The sequence below is a fragment of the Cynocephalus volans genome, chromosome 13, assembly GCF_027409185.1.
Source record: "Cynocephalus volans isolate mCynVol1 chromosome 13, mCynVol1.pri, whole genome shotgun sequence".
Classification (NCBI taxonomy): domain Eukaryota; kingdom Metazoa; phylum Chordata; class Mammalia; order Dermoptera; family Cynocephalidae; genus Cynocephalus; species Cynocephalus volans.
The window spans coordinates 57831837-57848721 of NC_084472.1; the positions used below are offsets into that span (position 1 = coordinate 57831837).

A 16885-nucleotide genomic window follows, 5' to 3' on the forward strand; every position below is an offset into this window, starting at 1 on the left:
CAAGGTCCAGATTTTGATCTCTGTCCTGGCCAGCCACCAAAAGAAACAGTCAGGTAGAAACAGCTCAAATGTTCATCAACGATGGACGGATGAATGAAATGTGGTATATACATGCATGGAATATTACCAACCTGTAAAAAGTAATGAAGCACTGATACGTGCTAGAGTGTAGACGAGCCTCAAAAACATTATGCCTGGTGATCCTTAGCAGTGTTTTCACATTTAAGAAAGGGGCACTAAAGCCCTGGTTGGGAGTTCCATTCTGTGCCTGTGCGCCCTTCTGTAGGGTGATTATTTGGGCCATATCTATTTCAATGTCAGTATCTGTGGGTCTTTTCTTTGGGGTTGCTCAGAAGCCTAGGAGAAGAGTCTTCTAGTCTCCTGTCTCGGAAATATATGCCTGTTCACAATGTTGCAAGTGTGAAGTTGGGGAAGAGAGTTAGAGTCTCAGTGTTCAGTGTCTAGACAGACTTTCCCTTAAACCTCTCACTTTATCTAGACTTACTCGTTCTAGAAACTAAACCTCCAGTCTCCTGCCAGGCTAAATGAGGGGCACAGATGTGCTCTGTAGAAAGGGAAAAGTCATCCTTTTTTTTGGTCATCATTATTCTACATCAATTTTTTTTTTTTTTCAGTTGAGGTAAAATTCATATAACATAAAATTAACCATTTCAAAGTGAACAATTCAGGGACATTTAGCACATTCACAATGTTGTGCAACCAACACTTCTATCTAGTTCCAGAACATTTTTGTCACCCCAAAGGGAAACCCACACCTGTTAAGCAGTTGCTCCCATTTCACCCCCACTTCCCCCAGTCTCTAGCAACCACCAGTCTGTATACTGTCGTGTTTTGTACAGATGGAATTGTATATGTGCCCTTCTGTGTCTGGCTTCTTTTACTTGGCATAATGTTTTTAAATTTTATTTTACAAAGATGACCGGTAAGGGGATCTTAATCCTTGACTGGGTGGTGTCAGCACCACGCTCTCCCAAGTGAGCTAACCGGCCATCCCTACATAGGGATCCGAACCTATGGCCTTGGTGTTATCAGCACCACACTCTCCCAAGTGAGCCACAGGCTGGCCAAACTTGGCATAATGTTTTTGAGGCTCGTCCACACTCTAGCACGTATCAGTGCTTCATCATTTTTTATAGGTTGGTAATATTCCATGCGTGTATATACCACATTTCGTTCATCCGTCCATCGTTGATGAACATTTGAGCTGTTTCTACCTGACTGTTTCTTTTGGTGGCTGGCCAGGACAGGGATCAAAATCTGGACCTTGGTGTTATCAGCACCATGCAACTGGCCAACTGCTGACTGCTTTTTAAAGACTTTTAGTTCATACTCTTGTCTTTCAGCCCTGTGCCCACCCACTCCTTACCCCTGCTCCAGAAATACTTGGTGCTACTTGAGCCTTTGTGGGGTTCTGTGCTTCAGTCCTGCTTTTAGTTTCTCTGTTTCCTGCTTAGCATTCAGTTTTCTGTTGTCGGCTAAGGTATCACTTGCGGGACTAATACCCAAACTCCTTACCCAGCTACCAATCACTCAGGAAGCTCTTCCCAGACAGGCCTCCAAGTCAATCCTGGAATCTGCCAAGCTCTGTCCAACCATGGGGACTTTCAACATGCCTCATGCCATATAGATACTTTATGTCTACTCTCATCTCTCCTGCTTCACATTTTATCCTTGTCACTGATACCCACACACGTTCACCTGGTATTATACACTTAGTTGCTTCTATTCTCCTTCACAATCAGACACCTCCACAAAACATCCACTCACTGCCAATTCAAAAATGTTTTGCACTTAAAAAAGACTTCAAATCTAATGTCCATTTCTTTAGTGCTGAAATAAATTATTAAGAGAGGTTCTTTGGCAAACCTGTTTAAACATAAAAACATAGGAGTTCTGGTCAAGATGGCAGAATAGACGGTCCCCAGTGTCACTCTCTCCCACAAATCAACCAATTTACAACTATAAAAATGTAACATCAGCCAAGCTGGGGCCACTGGAGCTCAGGGGAAGAGGAGGAGAGACATACAGAGTTCATGAAGGTGGGAGAAACCACGATGAGAGAAAGAAAAAACTGCTTGGAGCATTTCAGGCCACGGCTGCTTTAAGGCTGGAGCTGCTGAGTACATGGAGCAGGAGCTGGCAGAAGCTGTAGCTGTGCCCTTCCAATAGAGTTACTTGGAGGCGGCAGGGGAGAAGAGGCCCTTGGTGGCCCCCAGGAAAGCAAGACCACTAATAGCGCTCCCGTGGACCCACGCAGGAGTGAGGAGCCAGAACAGCTGAAAAACGGGAGTCATACAGAGGCCAGTGAGTCATCGCAAGAGACCAGCGCAGGGCCCGTCCCATGGGAAGTGTTTGGAGCATGGGTGGTAGGGGAGACAGGCCCACTGGGAGAACACGGACACAGCAAGGACAGCCAATCCACCCCCCAGTCAGTGTAGGACCACGCAGAGGAGACTGGTTGGGAATGCAGAATTGCATGGGGTGCAGTTTGATGAAAAAACTTAGGCCCAGATCAGAGTTTCTACACAGTGCAGGTGTACCAGGTCTCTGGAGAGCTGGAAGTACCTATAAGGTCAACCATTAAACCCTGAGCTGCACAAAAAGCCTTCCCTAGGGAAACAGCAGCAAAGCAGCAATTTAACTCAACCACACAGCTCAAGTAATGGCTCCCACAGGAAGTTCTCCCATTTTAGAAGTAAGCAAAGGACAAAAAATTAGTTCCAGCCCAGGCACACCTCCAGTGCCTTGGGGCCCACCAGCGGACATGAGGCATGGAGCTGGGGATGGACCCCCACCAACAACCACTCACACCGCCAGCACCACTCACACTGAGGCTTGGAGCTGGGGACTGGACCCCCTCCCACATCCAGGCACACTGCCAGTGCCTTGGGGCCCTGCCCTGGGACCCAAGGCATGGATCTGAGGACTGGATCCCCCACCCACAACCTGGCACACCACACCAGCACCTCAGGGCCCACCTGGGAACCTGAGGCATGTAGCCGAGGACCAGACACTCCCCACAACCAGGCACACTGCCAGCACCAAGGAGCATGCCAAAAACATCACCTCCATGTGGGTGGCCCACCATAGCCACCACAATAACCATGGCTGCTGCGAAAGTGGCTAGACACCACAACAACCACACAGATAGTCTGCCAGCCACTGGAGTGCATTGATACAAGGAGAGTCACCAGCAGAGATAAAGAAAAGAAGAGGATATCTCTCTCCACAAAGCCCATTTCAGAGTGACAGAAGAAGCATCTGCTCTATGATAATATTGGAGGAACTGATCACACCTCTCATCATTGGACAGATCATCTAAGCAACAAATTAACAGAGTAAACATGCTTTCAGAAGGAGAGAAGAAATCTAGGGTAATTAGAGAGGGGAGGGGGGAGGGAGAGGGGGATGGGGAGAAATTGGACAAGGGGCATAAAGAATAATTATGATTTGCAACAATATATATGCTAGTAATATTGATTTGATCAACATATCTCAATATTGAACCTCCAAAATACGTATAATCAATTTTGATTAAATAAAAATAAAATAAATAAATAAATAAAAATAAAAACATAAATAAGCTGAAGTATCTTTTTATATTGATTATAGAACTCTAACAAGTCTATCCTTCAGCTTTTTTGGTTTCTCATTGTTAATAATACTGATACTTGACATGAATATCCAACAACTCTTGGTTTACAAAGTGTTCTCTTGAACATACAAACTCAGCAAATCATTGCAGTAATCTGTATCAGATTAGAAATATCATTCCCATTTTACAGCTGAGAAAACTGAGGTTTAGAGACTTCTCTAAACTTTTTTTTTTTTTTTTTCTTTGCTGCTGGCTGGGTCAAGGATCCAAACCCTTGCTTGACCTTGGTGTTACCAGCATCATGCTCTACCATTGTCTAAACATTTAAGGTTAGATGGTCATGACACTGGGACCAAAACATTGTTCGGCCTTCCTCTAGTCTTCTCAAGCTTCTATGAACATCTGAATGCATCCATCTATTTCATTCTTAAAGCCTTGACCCATGGCTTGTCCCACTTTTCGTATACAGGCTACCCCAGTGAGCAAACATTTTTACTTACTTCAAAAGTACTAACTTCAAGATCTTCAAATTTTCCTGACAGTGACATTCCTGCACAGTTGATGAGCATGTCCACTGGACCCAGTTTCTCCTGTGCCTAGAAGAACGTATCAGAGCAGGCATTAAAAAGAGAAGAGAAAAATTACTTAGCAGCAGATCAATGCTAATAAATAAAATCTATGAAACTATTAAACCTATAGGGAAGATTTGCCAATTCCAACCCACATAGCAAAATGGTAAGAACCAATCAAAATTCAAGTGCATTAATTCCAATTAGTCCAACCTCTTACTTGTTTTATGACATTCTCTACTTGTTTATAGTCTTGAGAGATATCAACTGATATACAAAGCACCACCTGTTAAAAAGAAAAAGAAAATGATCAAAGACACGCAGGTTTTGAAATTATTTTTCTAAAGATTTTTTTTTTTTTAGTTAGAAGCAATTTTTTCCAACAGAGAATTTTTTCCAATTACATTCCAACTTTGAATGTAAAGATTACAGTGTTTAAAATCTGCTGATAATGCAATTAGTAGAGTCTAATTTTTCTGGTAGTTTTCAGAGTTAAGCAAACTCCAAAGAATGCTTTAAGAAATGTAAATATACTCCTTTTTAAATGTCACCAATTTATAGTGACAGAAAGCAGACCAGGTGTCACCTGCAGACAGAAGAGGAGGATGGGATGGGCTACAGAAGGGCACGGGCGGACTTCAGGGAGTGACGGAAATGTCCCCTATCTGGATTGTGGTGGTGTTTCCCAAGTAATACATTTGTCAAAAGCCATCAAGCTGGACACTTTAAATGTGTGTGGTTTGTTGTATAAAATTATATCTCAATAAAGTTTTTAAAAAGAATAATAATAAACCAAATTTATAAATAAGCTTTTAAAAATACTCCCCCTGAAGCAGTCTCAGGGCTATTACTGCCCCATTAGGATTCAGTGTTGGTAAGTGAAACAAAGAGATAAGCAAACACTACTTCCAGAAGTCACTCAATTTGGGCCCATGCTTGGAGACTGAGTCAAGGGACAGCCCAAGTGGACCATGGGACATTATCTGACAAGGAAGGCTGAGGGTCATCCTTGGCCTGCAGGAGCTGAGCTAGGAGCCAAGTCACATTCTGAGTTGTGCTGGAAATCCTTGTCTCTGGAACCGACCAGGCCACTCACAGATTCTCTATGCAAGGGGTCCCCAAGCAGACCCTAGAGTCCACCCAGTACAAACCCGGCCAGGCTCAGGGCTTCACAGCACAGCGTGGTGGTGGGTAAGAGCTCGGCCTGTGCTTACACAGAAAACAATTTCATTTAGACTTTGAAAAGAAAAAAGAAAGGAAAGGAAGAAAAAAAGGGGGCAAAAAGCACATACTTACGTACTTACTTTAACAGAAATGTATGAAATAGAAGTTCAGAGTTGTAATAGGGATGAATAATGGGCTACTGATTTAAATTTCCTTTTAGGGTAGTGTTTTTCAAATCCAGAGCTTACACCATAATATAGGGATGTTCTATGTGCCAAAAGGAAGTTGTTGCAAGAAGCAGAAAGGCGTTCTCTATCTCTTAGCCTTTCCATAAATTCTTCCCTTTTGAGATTGGCTCCCCAGCTAACGGGGAGACAGTACACGAGTGTACGGGCGGCACATCCACACGAAAACAATATGCACCACGCAGAGGGACAAGGCCAAGGCACTGTGCTGTGCTGCAAGGAACCGCACTGCATTTGTGAAGCCTGGGCTCCAACACTGGCTCTTCACTTACTGGCTGAGCAGAACCTGAGAAGGGAGCGGTGGCCTCTCCTGCAGATAAGGGCATCAGAAGCGAATGATGACCAAGCTTCTCTCCAGCTCTAAGAAGCCATGCCAGAGTGCTGAGCGAAAAGACACCCACTGCCTTAAGATGTGATACAGCAGGTAGGAAGTTTAATTCAATGCAAGAGAGAACCTGGTCCTAATGATCTAAATTCTTAAGAAGAGGAAACAGCCCCCTTCACAAACATAACCTGCAATGTTCCAGATTAGAGGGGTTGCCCTTGGCTGTAACATATCAAAGGAGATTTTATCCCCACATCATCACACAGAAAACATTTTTTAAAAGAGAGTAAGAATCATATGATTCGTTTCAAAACATGCCTTTTCACTGAGTATTAGATCACTTACTATATATGAAATCTATACCACAGATAAATGAAATTAAAAAAAAAAAAGTTAACAAATTACCAGAAAAAAATGCCCACAGGGCACTGCCTACCCTCAGTGGGTAGCAACTAGCACAGCAGTGATCTGGAAGAAGGATCTAGCTCATTCTTGCTCATGCCAGCCCTGTTTATCCCCCATCCGGTGATGTGGAAGACAAGACTAATGCCCTTGGCTAGATGAAGAGGGGTGGAGTCAGGATGAACAAGCCCAGAGGAGAGACATGGTGCTGGCAGCAGGCAAGACTAGCCTTCAGCTGTAGGCAGTCAAGCTTCATGGTTTTACACCATACTCCTTTCTCTATCAGAAGTTACATGAGGGCTGGCCAGTTAGCTCAGTTGGTTAGAGCATAGCCTTATACAAGGTCACAGGTTTGGATCCCCATACAGGCCAGCTGCAAAAGAAAAAAAAGAAAAAAAAAAATATATATATATATATATGAAAAAATGGGGGGAGGGGAATTTGGGGAGCTGGTGTCCTTTTAATGTTTGTAGGCTTCACAGAAGAGGGTACAGGCAGAGGCCACAGTCCTGGAGAAAAACATTTGTCTATATGTAGACAAATAGATGTCAACAATGATTTTTATCTGCAGCATACATTGCAAAGCAAAAAAAAAAACAAAAAGGAAACAGGGAACAATAGGGGACTCACTAAATAAACTCTGGTGTACCCAGTACTGTGTTGCAGCAGTTTAAAAAAAAAATAAGGAATATTTATTTTTATTGACATGGAAAGATCTCTAACATACTCTGGAAGGAAAAACATGGCAAGTAAAACCACAGTGAAATACTTCTAAAAGTCCATCAAAAAAGCAAAAATTAAAAAGTCTGCCAATACCAAGTGTTGACAAGGGTGTGGAGCAACAGGTATCACCATCCTCTGCTGGTGGGAGCGTAACCACCTGGTGAGGCTGAAGACACACGTATGCTCCAACTCAGCAATTCCATTTCTAGGCATACACTGTTCTTGCACATGTGCACAGAGAGACACAGTAAAAAGTTTTGTAATCACATAAAACAAAAATAACTAACAGAAAAACTAGAAACAACCTAAATATCCACCAATAGTGAAGTTGATGAACAGAAGGTAGTCTATACACACATCAGAATACTACAGAGCAGTAAAAAATGAATGAATTCCTACTTTATGCAGCAACGTAGATAAATTTAAAAATGATATCAAGTGAAGAAATCAAGCCGCATAAGAGTGCATAAAGAATGATGTTATTATACAAATGGAGAGAGACAGAAAGCAGATTAGTGATTGCCTAGGGCCGAGAGGGGGTTGGCAGGGAATGGGAAGTGACTGCTGATGGATACAGAGATTCTTCATAGGGTGATGACCATGATGAAAATGTTCTAAAATTGATTCCAGTGAAAACCTCCAAATTATACACACTAGGTCAATTATAAAAGCTGCTAAAAAAATAATAACGATGCAATAAAGCTCAAAAAAGAAGCAGAGCTAAACAATATACTATTCAGGACCACATTCATATTGGATAAAATTATAAAGAAAAGCAAAGGAAGGATCAACACAAAAATCAGGTTGGGAATTACCTCTGGGAATGAGATAAGAGCAACGTGGCTGATGAGGAGTTTGAGGGGCATTAGAGACCTCAGAAAATTCTATTTCTTAAGCTGGGTGATGGGTCTGTGGTTATTAATGTGGTATTATATTTTATACTGAAATATACATTATTGATCTATACCATTTTATTAATCAAAAAATCCCATAACTAAAAAAAATTTCTAAATACATTTTCCTCTCAAGCATGTGTTCATTTAAATAAATAATTGAAATGAAACCATTTTGTGGTAAGACATTCCATTATTTGGTCCTTTGTGGATGTAGATGCGTGTGAGAATCTATACATTTTTGGGGGGGGGTAATAACCTAAAAAATTGTCTCCTAGACAATTCAAACAATTTCACCTTTTTAAAAACAGTCCACTATGTCTTTTATTTAGGGAAATCATATATGCTTTCAATGAACTGAGTCACAATTGAAGTAACCCTTTTTTTCCTTTATGCAACTGTGTTGATTTATACTGAAAATGCATTCTGAAGACAAGGAATTTACCTGTTTATCATTAATAGAGTGCTTTTCAATTTCTTTCTTTGCCTGCAGCAGCTTGTCCTGAAAGCAATAAGGAACAATTAGTTTTGGTGATTGTCAATGTCTGTCTGCTTATTTGTTGAAAAGGAGAAAAGAAGCAATTATTTGTATAAGTATTTATTAAATTCAAGAAAACACAAAACAGCACTTACATCACATAGCTGTGGGCCATAGTCTATGAAAGAAGCTATAAAATATATTAATCTATGAATGAATGATAGCAAGTTTTTAAACTCATTGCAGAGAAAGGTAATAGAAAAGTAAATGAACCTCAAAATCCCAGTTAATAGTTTTGTTTGCATCTTGCACAAAATACATCTTATTATTCGCTATAGATAATATGTTTTCACACATGCTAAACTACTGTTATCCTCATTGCCCAAGGTGGCAGAAGTCTGTGTCTTCAAAAAATGGCAAGTCATATTGCATATTAATTTACATATAATCCCCAACATGTACATTAAAATGTATTTTATATACAACACAAACAGGATTAAAATTTCCCAAGAAGGTCATTAAGATATCCCAAGTGTTACGAGCCAGAGGTTCTGCTTTTTTCTGGATGGGGCTTGTAATTGTTCTAATCAGGCTGAAGCAGGCAGCAGGTGTTGCTGGATGAAGGGCAACATCACAGGGAAGGTCCTGGACCATTGGTTGCCTGGATTAGGTGCACAAGAGGACCTGGGAGTGATGCTGAAGAGATGAGAGGCTTCCCTTTCTGCATACATAAATGGAAGAAGTTACCTCGGACCCCTTTAGAACTTGCCCTGTTGTTCCAAACAACAGCTGGTGAATTATTTAACCAATATATGAAAAGATAATCTCTACTCTAAGGTCCCCCAATTAATAGCATTAATTGATGATAGTCACCTTATCAATTCTAATACATGTTTTGATCTGGCATGATTTAGCTGTGACATAAAACAAGAACCACCATAATAAATGCGATGTTTCCCAAAGTTATGGGTCTGCATGATTCCATGTAACAGTACTTTCATAATCTATCATCCAATATTTTCCTCCTTTGTTATAAAAGCAAATATGGTAAAAATCGGTTTTTATATGAATTAGGTCAACCTATGCCTGGCTACTTTCAAAAGTAGTCTTAAGAAAAGCAGTGTATACTCATGTAATTAATTTTTCCAAGGTTTCCATTTTGTTTGTTTTACTTATTTTCAAGAAAACAGATACTGGTTTTCAGTATCTTAATTGGCTATCGAAATGGTATCTTAAATACATTGTGAGAACCAGAAGAAAAAAAAGAGAGAGAATTCTTCCGAAGGACATGTAGGGTTTCTAAATATGAATGCATCTACCATAAAATAATATTGTTCCATTAGTAAAGACACACATGTTGACTTTGCCAAGATTGGAATGAAAAATTATATTAGAAAATAAAGAATTTCTGACACCACAAGACTCTTCGGCTCATAAATTTCTAGCAATGCAAGGGGCCCCTTGGATGAGCTCCTGAGCATCTGAAACACTGGGCCTCCCCACCTCCTTTTTAATTCGTCTTGTGTCAAATACTGGTGTTATTTAAAACACCCAAATACTGGTGCTGTTTAAAATGCCCAAAATGCCACTTTATTAAATTTTTATTTCCACTCATGTAAGGTGGCTTCAATGCCAAAGCAAATTCAGTGTTAGAGAAGTAAAGGTATAAATAAAAGACATGTAGCTAATTCTGCCTTTTTGTTTTTTAAAAGAAATTATGGACACCCAAGCCTAATTCTGTGTTATCATTTAAACATTTGCCCGCAGAGGCCCTCCCTGGCCTGTCATTCCCCCTGGGCCCTGTTTAGCTGTCTACCCCTCACCTGAGCAGTTAATCCCCCAGCAACGATGCCCTGCTGGCATTCCCATTCTCTCCATCCTTTCTCCCTTCATCTCTTCATTCAACAAGTCTGTTTTGAGCACCTGCTATGTGCTGAGCCCTATGCCAGGAACAGAACAGCAATGGACAATGCAGTGATGGTCACTTTCCCCAGGCCTCCCATGTGGGGAGCAAGAGGACTTCATAACAGTTCATGTGCACACAGTGTCACTGCTTTGTACTTTGAAAACAACTGCGGCAAGAATAACAGACCCTGAAAAAAGAAAAACAGATGCTGCATCGACTTGACACAGAAAAACACTCATTTTGCAAAACTTCTGGGGAGGAATGGGATTCCCCTGTGGTGTCTGGGCTTCACTAGAGATGTATACCATGTCAGATGCAAATTACAGAGAGACACCTGCACGCCTTCAGGTATTACCTGCAGAAACACAGTTGCCACACCTCTAGGTGGGCAGAGGACCAGCCCTGGCTTTCTATGACCACGTGTCCTACTTAACTATGTATGGACATCTTCCATCTTAACATCTACGTTGTCTATGATGATGTTGCCTAATATGTTAGTGACACTAAATAATTATTTGTTCAGCTGGCCTGACGTCAACTGAGAAGTCCTTGGCCTAAATATGAGAAAGAACTAGCAGTTCAGGAATCACACTTCAAATCAAGGAAGCAAGCACTTTCCAGCACAGGTGTGACTGCCCGACATTTAGCACAGCCTCTTGGACTCACTGAAACTTGAATAAGCAAGTCAGTAATAACAAATGTAGAAGACGAACCTCATTTCGTGCAACCAGAGTTATAAATGCTCCTTGTTTATAGCACTCGATAGCAATGCACTTCCCAATGCCGCTGGAACCTCCTGTTACCTAAAAACAAAAGTAATAAAATCTTCTTAGCACGTGACATTCCCCCCCCCCCGTAGAAAGTTTATTTAAAATAGCTATGATGGGCTCTAAAAGCGAATCTATAAGAACAAAATGTTTAGCTATTGTAACTTCTTCGTTGTGAACCTAATGATTGGAATATACGCAAGCATGAAAGATTATACTGTCAGCAGGGCTGATGCTTTGTTTTCAGTACTGGATGATAAATGCACACCTATGATATTTTTCTGAGTTCACTAGAGGGAAGAAAGTGCCCTATAACTCTAGCTAATAAGTAATAAATTGGTCTGCCTCTGATTCTGAATCCAAATGAATCTTACTTCCTACTGCACATCGATGCAAGACTAGCTCTATGACAGATTGAAAGCATGGCCACCTGCATAAGTCTTATGATATTTTAAATGACTTTTCTTATTATGAAAGTAATAAACGATAGCAAGGAAATACTGCAAAGCAAAGCTTTTCTTCTTGTACTATTCCGTCCCTCAGAATTTATAGCTCAGCCATATTGCTGTCTTCCAGTTCCTTGCTCCTTCCAACTACAGGGCCTTTGCACATTCTCTTTCCTCTGCTGGCAATGCTCTCCTCCCCCTCTCTCTGTCTAGCTGGCACCTGCTCACCCATCAAATCACAGCTCAAACATCACTTCCTCAGAAAGTCTTCACTGCCTGCCCCACTCCCACTCCCACCTATTTTTCAGCACTGAATCCTTTTTTCTTTACTTTATGGCACTCACATAGTCAAACAGCCATGCATTTATTTGTGTGATTATTTAATTCACAAAAATCTCTCCTGTCACCACCCCATAAACTCCATAAAAATACCAATTCTATTTCCGTTTCCCACTATATTCCTAGCCCATAGCACAGGAAGAACTCAATTTATGAGGGTACTTCAAAAAGTACATGGAAAGATTCATAGTATCTCTTAATTCTATTTTTCCACAAACTTTTTCAAGCACTATATCTCAATAAGACAAATGCAACATTATTTTTCTATTTATTTTCCCTATGCAAATTATACAACATTGCATGATATAGTCCTGCTTTAAAAAATTATATCATAATGTCATGTCAAAAAACTAAAAGTCTTCCAATTTTGCATTAAAATTATATCAAAACTTAACCATTTCCCTCTGGTCAGACATTTCAATTATTTCAAATATTCTGCCATTTACATAGAAGTCATAGTGTATGGAGTACCTCTGACCCCACCCCATGATTTTAAAATCATCATGAAGCCCGTCCTACACAACTGTATCTATTATCATGTGACCCCCAGGCACCCCTTACTTCTCTTTAGCCTCAACTTGTACCACTGAAGAGATTTCTTTGGTGGGTAATTAACCAATTATCTACAGAAGGTTACTGTAAAAATATACCTGTTGCTCAAGCTAACAGTTGCCTCTGAGGAGGTCTTTGCTATCTGGATATTTCAAGTGTTGTTTGGGTATATTAAATTTCACCAGATATTGTAATTCCATAGCAACTAGCAGGACCCCTGAAAGTGTCCCTGACTGTTTTATAATGTTACTCCTGCTGCTTAGATGTTCCTCTACTCAACATACCCCACATACCTACATTTCCAAACCTTCCTGTCCTGCAGAGCCCAGTTCAAATGTCCCCTGCTCAGTGACTGTGTCAGTCGTGACCTTTACCTGTCACCATCTACCTTATGCAGTTACTTATAGACACAGCTTAGCTCCCTCACCAGACTATAAATTCCTTAAGGATGAGAACCAAGTCCAACTGATTTCACTCATTCCTTGCACGAGCAGTTGCTAAATAAATATGTGCCTACATTAATTTGCAAAATGGTGTATGATGCAATTTCTCTGAAAAATACAATACCAAAAAATCCTGTAAGTAAAACTTCCCTATTTATTATGCAATGAATTAATGGAAGTGGAAGTTACGAGATTAATGAGAAAATGCATAGGTTCTGAACTGTAATGTAGATATTAGCTATTGTTATTATTACTGTGCTTTTTTCTGGACTGTATAAAGGTAATCTAGTTGTGTAAATTTACCACAAAGCAAAAAGCAGGGATTAAATCACTTATAAGATCTCTCCATAATAAGAGTCTGACATCAGCTTTTGGGTCATGGCTTACAGGAAACTAACCTTAGTCAAGTCAGCTAATTCTAACACAGTATCTAAGAATACCCTTAAGCCTATGTAATTCTGAACGTTATAAGAAACTATAAGGGATTTTCACAATGGCTGAGAAAAGTGGTCAATGTATATTGAGTTGCCTGACTGTTGCTAAACTGAGCCCAGATGGGGGACACTAAAGATAACAGTTTAATTTCCTTTCTTTATCACTCCCTCTTACTATTCATTGAACATACTGTTTAAGTATTACTGTCTCTTTAACCACACCGTATATCTCTTATTAAGGGTAACCGGATGGTTTACTACCAGGGGAGCTGCTCCCAGTCACTTCCAAAAAAGAGAGGATTCAAGTAAGTATATTCTGCTTGCTGCAGTTTTCCGCTGTAATTAGGGAGACAACACTAGTATGTAAGAATTGTTCTAAAAACAAAATGAAGTTTTAAGTTTGGTCACGCTTCCACATAGGCTGACAGTCTAAAGATTAGCTACCTCTCCTAACACCTCCCAGTCTGGCCCTAACAAATCTCAAGAAAAATAATTACACTTTCAGTCTTCCTATGACATTATTTTAAAAGAAGACAGATGGTGACATCATGTGAATTATTCATGTCATTCTCACGTTATTTATAGTGGTTCATTAAAACGAGATGGTGAAAATAAGAAATTCTTCTTGGTCTATTCTAAAAGACATCGTGTTTAGTATCTTTCCTATGACCTGCAGCTTGATGGGGCTGGAAGGACCAGAGTCAAGGTTAAGTGAAAATGTCTTATAAATAACGAATCAAAATTTTCACTCTACTTTTGCCTTTACTTTCTCCCAAGTTAGGCTCTGCAAGCACAAGTTCTGGAAGAAAACAACTCTTCACGCCATGCTTTTGAGGCAGAAGTGCTCTTGTGCAAGTGAAACTCTGATAACTCAGCAAGACTGTAAAGTTTTGCTTCTCTCTCTCTCCCCCTGCCCACCCCCACTTTTAAAAATGAGTCTACACTCAACTTCTCACCTACCTTCCACATCAGGAATAGCAGGAGTTGGAAATAAACGAATAGTTTTACAAAGGAGAAATTACAGAAAACACATTTTCTCATTCACAAACTCTTGTCTAGATTTAAAACACTCTAAAAGAAGTGACCACCTTCTCCTAGCTCAGTGGGGAGGCCTGGATCGCAGCAGAGATGCCTATGTCACCTCTGGCTACAAGAACATGCCTGCTGCCAGCTTAGTAACTAATCCCCGTTATTCATAATTCCCCGCCTCAGTGTGCCCTGGGGTCGGGAGATCCAAGTAAGAAAGCTGATGAGAAGGCCACTGCAAACGGCAAGTGCCAAGTGCCGGGCGTGGGGGAGGGGGCGACTCTCTGGGTTTGAGAAAGGTGCCATGCTTGTAGAGCAGGCACTGAATACACGAGCTTCCGGTAAGAAACGAACCAAACCCACCGCTTCATTCCTAAAGCCTAGCCCTGTCGTTCAGCTCATCCTTCTGACTCTGAAACACTGGCAAAGGACTGCACTGGAGCAGCAGTCAGCAGACCCCAGACCGAGCTCAGAGACGAGCAGTGGAGACGGGACAGAAGCGTCCCTACCGCGCCAGCCGAGAACGCCAGCCCACTGGGTTCTGGGCATTTTTTCCCCCCAGGTGAGTCACTTCCTGGAATCCTTTGGCGACTGCTCTTTCTGTCACTCGCACAGGCCATCTTCCAACTCCAAGCTGCCTCGGCGGGTCCTGGAAGCTGGGACCACCCTTCCCCGATGCTTGCCCCCTGGCGACCCGGCCCGAGCGTCTGCCCCCGCCCGGGACCAAGAGCCGCACCCGGAGCGCCACCAACCGCTGTGTCCTTGACAAAGTTTCTCGGCCTCTCTCTTCCTCAGCTGACTCATCGGGAAAACTGAGGACAGAAATATCCACATCCCAAGGATGCTTCGGGGATTAGCCCGCAGCTCCTGGGCCCCTGGAGCCCCCGGCTGGCTGGCGCTGTCCCCCGCCACGCCGCCCTCCGGTCCCGGGAGAAGCCAGATGCAGCGGAGGGCGGGTCCTCGCGGCCAGACGCCCGGCCCGAAGGGTCAGTGCCGCGGTGGACGGTGGCAGGTGATCTCCCCATTTGGCCGTCCCTCCCTGGGGACCATGGCCTGGAAAAATAAAAGACGTCGGCGGCCCGGCCTCCGTCGCGGGCCGACCGAGCAGGCCAGAGGGTCGGCGCGCAGCAACAGGAGGCCACTCACCACCACATGCGCCCCGGGCAGGGCGAGGGGCTTGGGGCTGATGAGCGGAGACACCATGTACAGCAGCAGCACGAAGGCCACGAGGAAGGCGGCCGCCAGCAGCAGCATCGCTCCGCCGGGGCCCACGGGCTCGGTGCGGCGGGCGGGGGCCGCGCAGGCACAGCGCGCTGGGGTCGGCGGCGGCGACACCGGAGCGGTCACGCGCGGCCCGCGCGCAGCCGGAGCCCGGAGTGTTTGGGTTTGCAGGAGAGGGCGGGACGGCGGCGGAGGGGAAGAGGAGGAGCTAGCGAGGGGCGCGATCGGGACGGGGCGGTGCTTCCAGGGGGCGGGGACGCTGCCGCGGCCCAGGGCAGACTGGCTTCTGGGGGGGCCCCGGGTGTCTCCCACATCTGCGACATGTGGACCGGGTCCCGCAACCTCCCCTGCGGAAATGGGCCTCCCTGAGCGCCCAGCGAGCGAGCTGCGGCAGCGCCACGGGCGACTGCTTCTGGGAGGGGCTGGTGACTTGCTCCCGTTTTGTGTTAAGGTTACTTCTTAGGACCCCGCAGAGCAGGTTGCCAGACCTTCCAGAACCGCGAGTCTGAGGGTTCGAAGCACTCGGGTCCCGGGAGTTCCGCCTGGTCGCGGGCACCGCCGGCGCACACCGCGGGAGGGTTTCAGACCCTGTAAACAGTGGCCTGGGGATCTGCGGACCTCCTCAGTGCGGAAGCCCGGAGGTGAGGCTCCGGAATCCCGGGGTCCATTTCGTAGTTTCTTGGGGTACTTAGCAAATGGTCACAGCCCATTTTCGCTTTTCAGAAGACCGGGAAATCCTTAACATGGAGTTTTGAAAATCACTTAGATAATTCAATTTCCTTGAGCTCAGAGTTCATCTTCTTTACAAGAGTAGATTTAAAACAAAACAGAACAAAAGAACCGGATTTATTAAGATCTAATTCACATACTATACCATACAATTCACCGATTTAAAGTGCATAATAAATGGTTTTTAGCATAGTCTGAGATTGTGCAGCCATCATCACAATCAATTTTAGAACATTTTTGTCACACCCCCAAAGAAATCCTGTACTCGTCAGCAGTTAGTCACCATTTCCTCCCAACCCCTGCTCAGCCCTAGGCAATCGCTAATATTTCTGTTTGTACATTTTCCTATTCTGGATATCTCACGTTAACGCAATCGTACAATATGAAACCTTTTGCGTCTGGCTTCCTTCATTTAGTATAATGTTTTCAAGGTTTATCCATGGTATACAATGTATTAGTACTTTGTTCTTTTTATTGTTAAATAATAATCCCATTGTATGAATATATCAGATCTTATTTTTCCATTTAGCCCTTGAGGGACATTTAGATTATTTCCACTTTTTGACTTATGAATAAAGCTACTGTGAGCATTCATGTACAAGTGTGG

At 42.9% G+C, this 16885-nt stretch overlaps 1 protein-coding gene across 1 annotated transcript in view; it reads right to left on the minus strand.

Moving 5' to 3' along the window:
* KDSR (3-ketodihydrosphingosine reductase) overlaps positions 1-15654 on the minus strand; it is a 35412-nt gene extending 19758 nt beyond the window's left edge. Inside the window, exons 1-5 of the mRNA XM_063077307.1 lie at positions 15475-15654; positions 11035-11124; positions 8383-8439; positions 4406-4471; positions 4117-4212 (exon numbers count right to left, since the gene is read on the minus strand). Coding sequence (XP_062933377.1) covers positions 4117-4212; positions 4406-4471; positions 8383-8439; positions 11035-11124; positions 15475-15582 — 417 coding nt within the window. The 5' untranslated portion in view covers positions 15583-15654. The remainder of the gene's footprint in view (positions 1-4116; positions 4213-4405; positions 4472-8382; positions 8440-11034; positions 11125-15474) is intronic.
* Between the last annotated feature and the right edge of the window lie 1231 nt (positions 15655-16885).